Source organism: Copidosoma floridanum, unplaced genomic scaffold, assembly GCF_036245765.1.
Source record: "Copidosoma floridanum isolate Cflo_tuat_1 unplaced genomic scaffold, Cflo_Japanese_pri ptg000030l, whole genome shotgun sequence".
NCBI lineage: Eukaryota > Metazoa > Arthropoda > Insecta > Hymenoptera > Encyrtidae > Copidosoma > Copidosoma floridanum.
In genome coordinates, this window is record NW_028321907.1 from 32,998,981 (window position 1) to 33,013,318 (window position 14,338).

Below are 14,338 nucleotides of genomic sequence, written 5' to 3' on the forward strand. Positions count from 1 at the left end.
TTCATAATCCAGATATATATAACATTAATTCCGTTAAAAATTAGCACTAATTCATAATTAGTACTTTAATCCTGCGATTCAGTGTAATGGGTCATCACCCAACACAGTTAGGGAAAGGTGGGGCATATATGACAAAGTAAAAGTAAATAAGTTTTTGTTTGGCACTAAGAACTCAAGGCTCCTGTATAGGGCTTGAAAAAATAAATTACAGCAAAAACATTATAGTACAAGTGTTAAAAGTATAAAACAACTATCATTGGTAACGCTCAAAGAAAATACCATATAAGACAAAAAGAGAATAAAATAAAATAGATAAATAAGTATCCATAATAACAAAAATGATGTAATAAAAACAAATCATGAAAGCACTAAAAGTCAAGTTAAGTATTATGAATAAATAGGAATAGAAATACAGCAAACAATCTAAGTTAAAAGTCAACGTAGAAAGACTACTGCACAATTAAAAGTAAAAAGTAAAAATCACAGCTTTAAAAGGCACACACAATGTAAATATTTCTAAAAAGCGAAGCAGTGTGTGTCTCTCTCTCTCTCTCTCTCTCTCTCTCGATATATATACTAATGGAGCTTCGCCCCCCCGGCACTCTCCGCGAGCCCAACCCACTACTGTTCTAACTTGAGAGGAGAGTCTTTGAATTTCATCTGTTAGTGGGGAGAGGTTGGTGTCCAGAATTTCGCGAGGAAGAAAAGTTTTTGATCTTCATCAATAAGCTTTAGTTATATATTAATCAGTAAATTTCCACACCACCCAGAAGGTACTATTGTGGTACGTGAGAGTTTTTTTTAAGAACTCTCTGTTATGTTAAGAGAAAAAGGTTTACATTATTTTTTTATTAATAACATTCTAAACAACGAAAAGTTTTAATTACTTTAATCAAATATAAATTATTTAAATTTCATATTACATATACTTCATATTATTTTTGTTATTATCATGCATTCTATATTTTATCAATTGGTATGAGTGGTTAGAAAAAACTTTTCATTTTCAGATTCAATGACAAATATGGAAATAATTTTTTTACAGCATTCCACACTGTGAATTAGAAGAATCGTTTGTACTTTGAACTATTAAAATTTATTTTCAAATCAAACTTAATTTTTAAAAAAATTATTAAAATAAACAATATAAAAGTTAGCGTAAAAGGGGACGGAAATTGTTTATTCAGAACTTTTTCTCATTTTCTGTGTAGTGACGAAGATTTTTACATGAGAGCTCGTTCTTTAGTAATCAATAATGTTGTAAATGAATGGCAAAATTATTATGAATTCATCGTAGAAAACGATTATTATCAGAATGTAAAATGTAGTGATAAATATATTAACACAATTAAAAAAAATAGGACTTATGGTTTAAGTATTGAAATTAAAAGCTACTTAGATTTATTTAATGTTTATAGTTAATTACTTGAACAATGGTATTCAATTATATAGAAATTCAAATAGTAATCTTCAATTAAATATTAATTATAAAGGATAAATATTACAAAAAATATTGCCATTGGCCGATTAAACATTGTATCTCTAAACGATCATGAAAAATTTTTTGTTTAACTTGTATTAAATGAAGTAACTGGTTCGACATCGTTCAAAGATAAAAGATAAAAGAACGAACAAAGGGGAAACACATGAAACTTTCAAAGATACTGCAATTGTAATGGGTTTAATAGACAATGATGAAAAAAATCGATGATATTTTTTAAGAAGCAATTGCTGTTATGTTTCCATATTAATTATGACAATTTTTTGCTTGGTTTTCAATTTCAGAAAACGTTCGAGGTGATAAAATATGGAATAAATACAAAGAATTTGTTACGAAGGGTTTGCCTAATAATAAAAATAATTCAGCTGTTCTACATATTAACCAAATTTTCAATTTAGAAGATAAATCATGTGGATACTTCAATTTACCTACATAAAAAAAAATGCAGCGTAAAAAAGAAGATATAGATGATGAAATACGTTTTAGTAAAGAAATGTTTAACTCGATGTATAAAAGTTTGAATTATGACCAGAAAAATATATTTCATATTATTTGCGAACAAAAAATGATATTTTCTTTATAGATGGTTCTGGAGGGTCAGGAAACACTTATTTATATAAAACGTTAATTTATTTTTTTATTTCTCACAATAAAAAAACCTGTCAATGGCATAGACTGGCATAGCATTGATTTCGCTTCCTAAGGGGAAAACCAGTCATACAACTTTTAGCCTTTTTTTTAGATCTTAATAATATAGAGAGTGCATTTCCAGAATTCGAGTCAGATGAAAAAAAAATTAAGAGAAGTTGATTCAATTATTTAGGATGAGGCTTTAATGATTCCAAAAAAAACATTGGAAACATAGACAGAACGTGAAGAGATTTATGTAATACTGAAAAATAATTTGAAAGTAAGTTAATTATTTTAGGAGGTGATTTTCGTCAGATTCTCTCAGTGATAAAAAACGGTAATATAAGAATTGTACTTGAACTAACTATTAAATCTTTATTTTTATGGAACTCATTTTAAATTTTAAAATTAGAAATCAATATTCGTTCTAACGATAAGGGATTTTAAAAATTATTATTAAAAATTGAGAAAGGAAAAATAAAAACTTTCAACATTCCTAAAAATTGGACCTCAAACCATAAATGTTCTCGAATATTTTCTTATATCTACAATTGTTCGATGAATAGTGTTATACTTACATTACATAACGAGTACACCTCTTATTTAAATAATAAAATTCTTAAAAAAATAACTGGAGGCATTAAAACTTACTATTGTATAGATAACGCAACTTATAAAGGGGTTGATAAATCAGACGATAATATTTATTTTAATTTTTCGGTGAAAATGTTAAACAATATTTGTGAAGGATTCCCACCTCATGAAATAAATCTAAAAATTGGTACAATAGTGATGTTACTGAAAAATTTAAGTATATCAGATGGACTGTAGAACGGAACACGTTTACGAATCACAAAATTATTACAGTATAATATAGAAGGAGAAATAATAGCTGGAGAAAAAATTGGAAATAGAGTCTTCATTTCAAGAATAACTTTAGACACAGGCAATTCCTTAACATAACCGTTTATTTTGTATCGGAAACAATTTCCAATCGTTGTGGCATTTGCTATGACAATAAACAAATCCCAAGGTCAAAGTTTCGATAATGTAGGTTTGTATTTTAAAGAACCCTTATTTTCTCATGGGCAAGTATATGTGGCTTTATCAAGATACAAAGATAAAAATAATTTATTTATTGAAGTAGAAAGGCAAAAAAAATACAGAAATAGAAAATATTGGTTGGAAAGAGATTCTTACATAATTTATTGACTTTACTTGACGATTTTTATAGATAAATCGGCAATACTTATGGTAATAAAGTGAAAGTCACTTATTAATGTTTTATAATTTAACAAGCAAACATGACATGATGTATGAAAAATGGTTTGGGGGGCCTGTGGGGGTCTGTGGAGGGACAGGCAAAATTGTGTGGGGGGTCCAAGGAAAAAGTTAGAAAATGTCAAATTAGCGATGAAAACGGGCGAATTTCAGCTTATTTGTGGAGGGGCTGTGGGGGTTTGTGGGGGGGGGACTGTGGAGGGTCTGTGAGGGGCTGTGGGGGATATATGGAATGCCCCACACAAGTAACTATAAAATATAGGGAGATATACACACATATTATATATATATATATATATATATATATATATATATATATATATATATATATATATATAGAGAGAGAGAGAGAGAGAGAGAGAGAGAGAGAAACGTCCATTTTTTCATTTAGAAAATATCTTTATGATAGTCTGAGATGAGAGAATGACCAAGATAATAAACATAAATAACTATAAAATAAGTCACAAATGCAAAATATCAAAAAATTTGCTCTTGCAAATGCAAAATATCTAGAAATTCGAATTTTAATACTGTAAACATTAAATGAATAGAATATTAAATTTACATATTACGAGCATTATTACTGAATGCAAACTTATAATGAACACATAATTAGATTATTTATCGTTTGATTAACAATCTTACGGAAACTTGAAGAATTTTATACTGCTTTAAATTCGACAAACTTTAAGACTTAAGAATTATCACATTTTTATCGTTACCGTTACTCGAAGAACATCAAGTTGTAGGGCTACACTTCGAAGAATTTTTCGCTCTTTGCTTAGGTGACGGCCAGCAATATTTAGCCTTTGCCCCATTTTTTCATATTACCTTTCTTTTTGTATTGCCTAACTATAGCTGGTAAAAAGTTTTTCGACTACGAACAGGTACACCAAATAATAACAAACACTTGACACTGCTCACTTTTTTTATATAGGCAGGGAGAAAACCGCAATCAACTGAGAACACTAATTCGCTTGCAATTTTTGTGCACCACCTTGTTAAAAATGTGCTACTGTATGGGGAAGTCAAGTTTGATATAATAAGTTGAAATTTGGATAAATTGAGTCATTCGAAATTAGTTTTCACTCTGATGAAAGCAGCGATGTCATCTGACAATAGCATACGAAAATGACAAATGTTGTGGTATAGCGCCTAATTTTAAAATGAAGTGTGTATATACACGGTGGGCCATTTTAATATATGCATCTAAATATTCGGCCAGAGGTGCCACCTATTAAAAAATGACCTGAACAAAAGTTGCTAGGTACAAAGGGGGACATCTCATGGTGACCTCAAATTTGACCTTGACCTCAATTTCAAGGTCATTTTGAGGTCAAGTCGTATTTTTCATACGGGAAGCTCCATTTTTTATTTCGAATTCTGAAAGACCGTATAATTTTACGTCGAAAATGCTGTGGACAAATTTTTATTATTGACCCCAAGAGATCAATGCAAGGACAAACCATTTTAAATAAGGCAATAAAAAATCCCGTCAGGATAGCCACCTAATATAAAGTTACTTCCACAACAGTTATTTGGTGCAGAGGGAAACATTAGCATGATAGGCAGCCGTTACTGAAATTTCACTCAAACAAAAAACTGTTCAACTTAAATTACCATTTTTAATTTGATAAACTAGAAAACATTTATTTATTATGATTAAACGCCTTCCCATACGGATGCAGATAAAGGAGCATAAGCTCTTCGTACAGAATATTTAAAAAGAAAATATTTTTATGCATCTGCACAGCACAAAGATCACAGATTTCTTAAAATAATGAGCTTCAGCATTTTCATTTCAATGGAAATACGTTTTCTCTGCATAGATACAATAATAAACTTAACTTATAAATCATTATATTTCATACTCTTTTTAGTTACGAGACCTTATTTGATGTTTAATTTTTTTAAGAACATAATATTTTATTATAGTGTAAAGAACTTATATTGATTGACCAAATGATTTTATCTTGCTAACAACCACACACCGGAACTGACACCACGCTACTAACGTCAAATTAAACTGCACATTTCTTTATTGGCTTACAATTGACATACAGTATCAAGACCGTAGGTTTCGTGACTAAAAAGTGTATAAAATATAAAAGTTAAGTTTATTGTTGTATCTATGCAGAGAAAACGTATTTCTATTGTAAAGAAGATGCTGAAGCTCATTATTTTAAGAAATCATTGTCAAGTATATTTTTATAATTCTAAGGTTTGTTCAGGAACACAAAGATTGTAATCTTAACGTTTTCATTTCTGTTATGTGATATGTATTTTCATACTTTTCAGAATGGTTTCGCTACGTAAACTTCATTATCCATAATATTGTCATGTGTATCAGTTAGTTTCCGTTCATCATTCATCAATATTTCAAGTATAGATCCAAACAATCATATCCAGCAGTTACATAATTGTATAAAAAAAATTTTTTTAAATCACGTTCGTATTTTTATTAACATCTTCAAGATGTCAAGACAGTGTGTGAATGATCCAGATGGTTTTTGTTACATATGTGGTAGATATTGCAACAAGAACCAAAAACTAACGATAAATGAAAAAATAACAAAGTTATGTGAGAGTTATTTTAACATGAGGATTTTGCACCAAGACAGGCAATGGGTTCCACGCACAGCTTGTACTTCTTGTGTCAAAACACTGGAGATGTGGAACGCAGGAAAGAAAGTGCATATGCCTTTCAGTCAGCCGGTAATTTGGCGTGAGCCTTCTAGTCATGAGGATTGTTATTTCTGTTCTTGTGGAAATCTTTACGGTTACAACAATAAAAACAAAAAATCCATTCAATACGCAGATGTTACGTCCGTAACTAAACCGTTCCTGTAACTGCAATCACGACATTTCTCGTACCTAAACAAGTTGATGAAAAATCTGAAGATTTTAGGGTCGATAACGGAATGGAAGTTGATCAAAGTGAAGAAGCTGAGATAAAAAAATTTGATACATTGACACGACTTTTTGATCAAATGTCTCTCAATGATTTGGTGAGAGATTTGAATCTTTCAGAAGAGAAATCTGAGCTTCTGGGCTTAAGACTGAAAGAACGCAATATGCTTGCTGAAGGAACAACTTTTTCATGGTTTAGACATCGTGAGCAAGAGTTTCATAAATTTTTTTCCGATAGAGATTCTCTTGTTGTTTGCCATGATGTTCCTGGTTTGATAAAGGAATTAGGGTTAGAATAGGACGCAGAAAATTGGAGATTTTTTTTGATTCATCCAAGTACAGTTTGAAAGGTGTGCTGGTAATGAATATGCGTCCATCCCCATCTTACACTCTGTGCATCTCCATGAATCACATTCTAATTTAAGTGTTGTTTTGGAGGCAGTCAAGTATGAGGAACATAATTGGAAAATTTGTGGCGATCTGAAAATAATTTCAATGATCTTAGGACAGCAAGCAGGATTTACAAAATATCCTTGTTTTATTTGTGAGTGGGACAGTCGTTCGCGACAAGAACACTGGAAGAGGAAAAATCGGCCCCAAAGGAAAATGTTAATAAAAGGTACTCTAAATGTAAAAGAAGAACCACTTGTTAGTTCCACACAAATATTATTACCTCCTTTACACATTAAACTTGGAATTATGAAACAATTCGTGAAAGCCTTAGATACATCAGGAAATTGCTTCAAATATTTGTTAAAAAGTTTCCCAAGCTTCAGTGATGCTGAAATCAAGGAAGGTGTATTTGTAGGGCCTCAAATCAGAACACTCATAAAAGATCCTAACTTTGAGAAAGTGATGAATAGACAAGAAAAAAAGTCATGGCAGAGTTTCAAACAAGTTGTTACGGGATTTTCAGGGAACAACCGAGACAAGAACTATGTAACTCTCGTCGATGAGATGCTGAAAAGTTTGGAAGCGATGGGTTGCAACATGAGCTACAAACTCCATTTTCTCTACTCTCATCTTAACTTTTTTCCCAGAAAATCTCGGTAATGTTAGTAAAGAACAAGGTGAACGGTTTCACCAAGATTTGAAAAGAAATGGAGCGACATTATCAAGGGAACTGGAATGCCGCTATGCTTGCTGACTACTGTTGAACTCTGAAAAGAGATAAACCTCACGAGTCACACAATAGACAAAGTGCATCCCGCAGTTTGAAAAACAAACGAAAGCGTTGTTAAAAATCTTTGTAACAAGTTCATCTTGTTCATAAAACGTTAGAGACTTGAGAAGTTTCAGTAATTAGGTACTTTTTATCATTCCGAATCTCTCTGAGATTGCATTCCAGTATCAACAAGATTAACTTATCTTCTGATATCGAATATGAGTTATATTTATTATTTATTTATGATATAAACGTTATGTGAATGTTTTATTTTTCAATGTTTGTATGATTATCGTAAAAGACATATAATATAATTATTGTATGAAATTGATTTAATAAAAATATAATAAGATAAGAATGATATCGGTGTTTCTTACAGTCGGAAACAATCACTTTCCCATGTTATTAAACGCCATTTTGTGTCCACTATTTTGAATTTTCATAGCATAACTTTATGTGCTCGTAATAGGTGACTTTATTAACATTAATTACATGAATTTTATTGATTTAAATTATAAAAAAACGAGGTGCACCGATCATGTGTTGATAAAAATCGTTGATTTCGCGCCAAAAAGTTTTTCTTTTCAGTATTACAAAAAAAGTTTTTTCAAATTTCACGCTTTTGGTATGGTTTTCTGTAGATTTTGGCATGCTGAAAACGATCCCGTAGTCCAATTTGCCCTATCATTCCATAGTTTTAAGAAATTCAACGCACAAAAGTGCAAAAAACACGCTTTTTGGAACTTTTAAGTTATGATTGCTCAAAATCCTGACGTGATAGGGCAATTTGGCTAACGGATTCGGATTCAGCGCAAAAAAATACTTAGGATATGACTATTGGACTGAAAAGAAAAAAACCTTGCAGGCCTGTGTTATGTGTTTGGAATGAGCCAAAAAATAAAAAGCTATTTGTTGTTTCTCGAAAAATTTAGTTTTTATAATTTGTTCAAAAAAAATTTGTTTGAACAATTTCTGACCACATTTCTGCCTGGCAAACTTTACAACTCCATACAGTAGCACATGTTTAACAAGATGGCGCGAAAAAATTGCGGGCGAATCAATATTTCCGTTTAATTTGTGATTTCGCCCAGTCTAACACGAGCTTAGTAAAAAAGGTTAGGAACTACCAGCAGCTGTGATAAATTCGTGCACTGAGATACAGGACACGAGCGCTCGCACCGTCTACTTCACCAGTTGTGGTTACGAATGCCTCACATTTCAATTTTTTTCTATGAATGAATACAAATTTTTATTGCACTTAAAAAAAAAATGTATTAAAAGTTAAGATTTTAAACTTTCGACTGGGCTTATAATATAACTGATTCGAGTGTTGTCTCATTTTTTTCCAGGCTTTTCAAAAATAATGCCGCTTGTTAACTTTAAGCTTGAAACTTCAACATTTTTTTTTTTTTTTTTAAAGACTTTCTTTTTTTGTTGACACTTTCTTGCCCTGCAAATACCTTTTACCAATATGTTTAATGCTTTCAATGAAAAAAAAAAATTAGGATGTAAACGTATTTTAATGCTCGAAAAATTAAGTGGCCCCTTTGAACCGCCTGGCTCTAGAAACCCCACCTTCCCGTATTGCAATAAATAAATAATAAATAAATTATAAAGTGGCTAGTAAGTACCTAGGTCACCTAGTAATTGGCAATTATGTTATTAGGGAGATATTTATTAAATAATAAAGCAGCCAGTAAGCACCCAAGGTAAACTCGTAATTTGCGTTTGTGTTATTATATAATGGTTCGTTAATAGATGAATTGGCCAGAAAGAACCCTGAGTTACCTGGAAATTAGCTCTTGTGTTAATATTTTACTATTAAATAATTAATAAAGCAGCCAGTGAGCACCTTGGGTCCTCTGGGAATTGGCACTTTTGTTATCATCGCATAATTTGTTTACTTATAAATTGGCCACTAGGGGCGCAGGTCAACTAAAGATTAACACTTGTGTTATTTTTTGATGAATTATTAATAAGTAAAGCGGTCAGTAAGCAACCTGTGTCACTAATAGATAGGCACTTATTTTATTATTATTTAATTATCTATTAATCAATAAAGCGGCTAGTAAGTGCACGGGTTATTTGTTAATTGGTTTACGTGTTCTTATTAAATTGTTTATTAAAGAATAAAGTGGCCAGAAAAGGCCTTACATCGACTGGTGATTGGCGCTTGTGTTGTTGAAATATTATATGTTATGACGGCTCAAACTTGCGTGTAGTGCAATCGCAATATTCGATAATAATTTAATCCCATCTTGACTTCAGGCTCCGCAACATATAAATTTACTTCAACAGAAAAAGGATTTGCCAAGAAGCTGTCTAGAAATCTGGAACAATTCTAAAAATGGTAGCTATTAACTGAGTTTGTGAAGTAACTAATTATTCTTAATAATGATACAGTCAGACAAATCTTTCATAAATACAATTCCTCCAAGTATATAAGGCCACCTAAAATGTGTTATAAGCGATGAATTTATGTGAAAGTATTCCAACAGGTCAGTTTACAATCGAGTTAGTTAAAAAAGCTTTGTATTTGACGTCGCTTAGAATACTTGCCTATCTGAGAAGGACGAGAAAAAATTTAAAGTAAATTTATAAAGATGAAGGATTAAAATCAACAAATTTTAACACAGCTACAAGGAAAATACTTTACATACTGAAATCTGATCTCGATAATGGCGACATCGAGAATCTCAAAGAGTACGCTGCATACATCCATAGTCCTGATGTAGTGACAGTGTACTATTTGATTCTAGATGTAAGAGAAATTTACATCCTAAATCCTGAAGTAAAAGTTTTAGATATGCACTGTTTAGTTGGGCAGTTGACCGCATAATAGGTAAGTGCGCCAGGTTAATATAAGTTACTGCACACCCGAACAGTGCATATCCAAAATATTAACTTCGGAATTTGGGATATAAATTTTTCTTCATCTTTATTTCTTTATTTAAAACTATAAAAATGTCATCTTCATGTTATTCATAAACTAAATAAAAACAGACTCACTTTTTTTAAATGTTTGTTGACCCATTTCGTAAAAGTTTTTTTTTGTATAGCGTCTCGTTCATCTGTAAGCAAAATAAATAAATTTAATGACTACAATAAGGTACAAAATATAAAAAAAATAATTTCACGATAAGTCTACGTAGATAAAATTGATCTTAAGTCTATAAGAACGAAGTGGAAAAGTAACGATACATCATAATTCGTGAATATATATATAGTACAAATGTACAGTACAAATATAGTAAAATAGTTGACTGGAGGTAAAAAAATATGCTAAAGGAGAGTCTTTAAGAAATTATATTTTTGAGTACATACATACATAGTAAATGACAACTGTCAATTAACACTGGCTTAGTTCAGAAGTAATGTAAAAAACAGTAGGTATACTATCGACAATAAAACTTAAACTAGTAGACTTGTGCAGTGCTAAAGAGACATGGTGAGATACACAGCAAAACAAATACTGGGAAGTAGAGAAGTAGAGAATCACGTATTTAAGAAAAAGTTGCTGAGATAATAAGAAGAGGTTTTCGTTCTGTTTTTTTTAAGTTTTCACCATCGTGTAACGAACAAAATTTGAGGTTTAATTTTTACGAACAACGTTTTACTTATAAATATTAAATTTACTGATACCAGATTAACTGCAACTTATTTTGGAAAAGTTGATTTTGATAACATAAAAAAAGCGATATTGCTAAACGTACTTTGAAATGCATAATTATAGCTAATGGCAACAGTGTAACCAAAAATTGTAGTATCTTCTGTATACTTGGAAATGTATATAATATGACATCGAGATTTGAATCGAGCAAATTATTGATATTTGTAAATCCTCTTCTTTGCATCTTGACAAGTGGTTCTTTAATTTTTAACACAATGCCTGCTAAAATATAGCTATGGCACAATGTCTAAGGAAAATTTAATTCATTCAGAGGTATTTATACACTTAGTATTAGATAATATAGATTTTCATGTAAATATCCTGAATAAGATCATAACTTTTAATACAGGCTCCATAAAACTCCTTAAACCTACCGATCAAGTAAATTTAACGGGAGGATTAAAAAACTTCGAAAACATACTAGCTGAAAGACGTGTAACTAACCAAAACCTTATTTCGATTGAAATTTATGATAAAAGGCCTAAAAAAGTATTAAAAATTTTACAGGGCCAAACTTTGACGGATGTTCAGCTGCACAATAAATTAACAGTTGCTTCTGAGATTTAAGAAATTAGTTATAACATCAGGCAAAACTTTTAACACGGCAAACATGTGCAGGGTATAAAAGTTAATAGATATACTGCTGCACTTTAAAGTCACATGATTCGACTTAAGTCTACATAAAATAGATAATGAAATGTATTTTTAGAAAAAGAAATACATTTACTCATTTTGATATTTAAGCATCCTGTCTACATGATATTTATAGTACTTTTGCAAGTATTGATCAATCAAATCAAAATCCATAAGACGTTCTTTATGACTGGGAAGCAACATTTGACAAAAGGTTACAAATATTATTAGATAAAAAAACTATTTAGATTTTTCTGAATGTACTTAAGGAGTTTTCTCTGCAGGATGCACCTTTGGTAAGTGTTAGATACTAAAAAATAAAGCTTGATGCCATTTTATTGAGGAACTTTGCGTTGTATGGTACATTTAATTGATAGAAAAGTTTTGTTTTTGATTGTAATTTTTCTATTTAAGTAAATCTTCTACCAATTTCAAAATCAATGATATTCAATAATTTTTTAATGATTTTTCCGCTGTGCTCCAAAACGGTTGTTTCTGTATTTCAGTTACAATCAGTTGTTTTTATCACAAATGTGTATTCCTCCCTAGGATCGTTCGGACACTCTGGCTCTATGCAAGTTGTCGGCTAAGTCGATTATTTCTACCTAAAACACTCTAATGACTCAAAAAAGGCGAAGTTAGGAAAAATAAATTTTTTTGATGCGTTAATTTGTAAGAAACAAAATCTTTTTGCCTACAATACAGGTCATTAAATAGTGAACAAATTATGTTATTATTACCTTAGAGTGTTTTCGTTTCAAAATCGACCAAAACAAGAGAAAAATAAGAAATTATTAGTAAATACAAATTATATCATGTTGCAGGCTATGGTAAAAATTTTTAACTGCATTAAGTCCAATTATATTTTTAAATTTTCGTCGCTAATAATATTGTAAATTGTTTATTAATTTGATAAGACTGAGTACAAGAGTTTTCTGGCGTAAAATAGTCGACCAGTTCTTCCATACGTCGTTTTTTGAAGAAAAATTGACAACATGTCCTATATACACGTTGTTAAAAATCATGAAAAATACATAAGCCGCAACTTTGTTAAAGCTGTTGAAACTTGTTCCAAATGCTTATCAGCAACTCATTCCTGGCCTTAATTTTGCATCAGAACGTGAATCCTTGTAAGAAAATAAATGTATAGAATTTCCACGTCATAATCAATTGGTACCATAACTAAACTATGCACTGAACTTAATAAATTATAAAAAGTTATAAATGTATTTGGCAAAGATAAGGATAGGGATAGTTTTTGTGCCAATTTTTTGCTAAGGGCTTTCGAACAAACAGAGACGATAAATAATAAAACAACTTTATTAATTGAAGTTCGATTTTACGATTAGTAGTTATTACTTTTTTCAAAAATAATTAATAATAATCAGTATTAATTACGATTAAAAACATTGATTTAGCAAAGGTTTTTGTAACAGAAATTTTTTATTTTCATTTAATAAATAATTTTACTCTAAAAATGAATAGAACTTTAATTTTCAATAATATTAAAGGTAAATTTTAGAATTATATGCTAATTTCGACTACCTACAGACAATTATTGCAAAGGTTGAAGACCATAAAAGATTTTTTTTGTAATACTTCGTTAAACAGTATGAAAGAAGATTCAATTGCCATGTATTTATCAAGGCAGGCCGTTGTACCTTTTTCACAATATTTGATTCGCACGTACGCGATTATAAAAAAAACCATAGAATTCTGATGAGGCCTTTGCCAATTTAACTTGCGTTAGAGTCGTTTACTCGATACGTGCAATGAATTTCTTCATAGTTTAACCATAAGGTAATCCGCTGTCATTTGTATTTTTAAAAATGTACCCGAAGTTTTCATGTCGGTCATTGTAGTTAAGTATTTTTGTTAATAAAAGTCTGAAGAGGTAGACAAACCAGCAACAGAAACGTCGTATAAAAACAAAATAACAAGTGTTTTTTATTTCAAAAGCCATTTGCCCCAGAAGATCGATATAATAATAAACACGCTCATATTATATGGAGGGCAAAACAAGATACAAGGATAAATAAATTTAGTACGAAATACGCAATCATATTTTTATCACCTTCTAAATTATGGTCACAAATAAATAGTATTATTTTTGATTTCTTCGTAAACCACGAAGACAATACAGCAATCAAGGAAATGTTTTCATTGCTAAAAGAAATTTTTTAAGAAACAGAGGAATTTTCCCAAGTGTTGATATTAAAGAAATTCGCGTTCAATTAAAACTAGTGTTACTTCAAGGTTATAATTCGAGATTTAACGGGGTATTAGGGATCGTTAAATCATTTTATACATCACACTGCATGTGTCCTTGTAAAGATAATTCTAAGAATATCAATAGTTCACCAGGTGGATGTGCAACGTTACTTACAACGAAAGACAATTACGCTACAGTTATATTAAATACTCATCGCAAGGTATTCGGTATAAAGGAGATGTGTATATTTCATGGTATAAGTAATGTTTATTTATCAAATAATGTAAGTACCGACACTATGCCTGGTTTCCTTGGAGGCATGTGTGCAACTACAAT

The 14,338-nt window shown here is 30.6% G+C and overlaps 1 protein-coding gene across 1 annotated transcript in view; it reads right to left on the reverse strand.

The window, feature by feature from the left end:
- Nucleotides 1-14,338, reverse strand: part of shot (dystonin-like protein short stop) — a 1,026,404-nt gene that overhangs the window by 865,303 nt on the left and 146,763 nt on the right. The window contains exon 3 of the mRNA XM_089596194.1: nucleotides 10,497-10,558. Coding sequence (XP_089452320.1) covers nucleotides 10,497-10,558 — 62 coding nt within the window. The remainder of the gene's footprint in view (nucleotides 1-10,496; nucleotides 10,559-14,338) is intronic.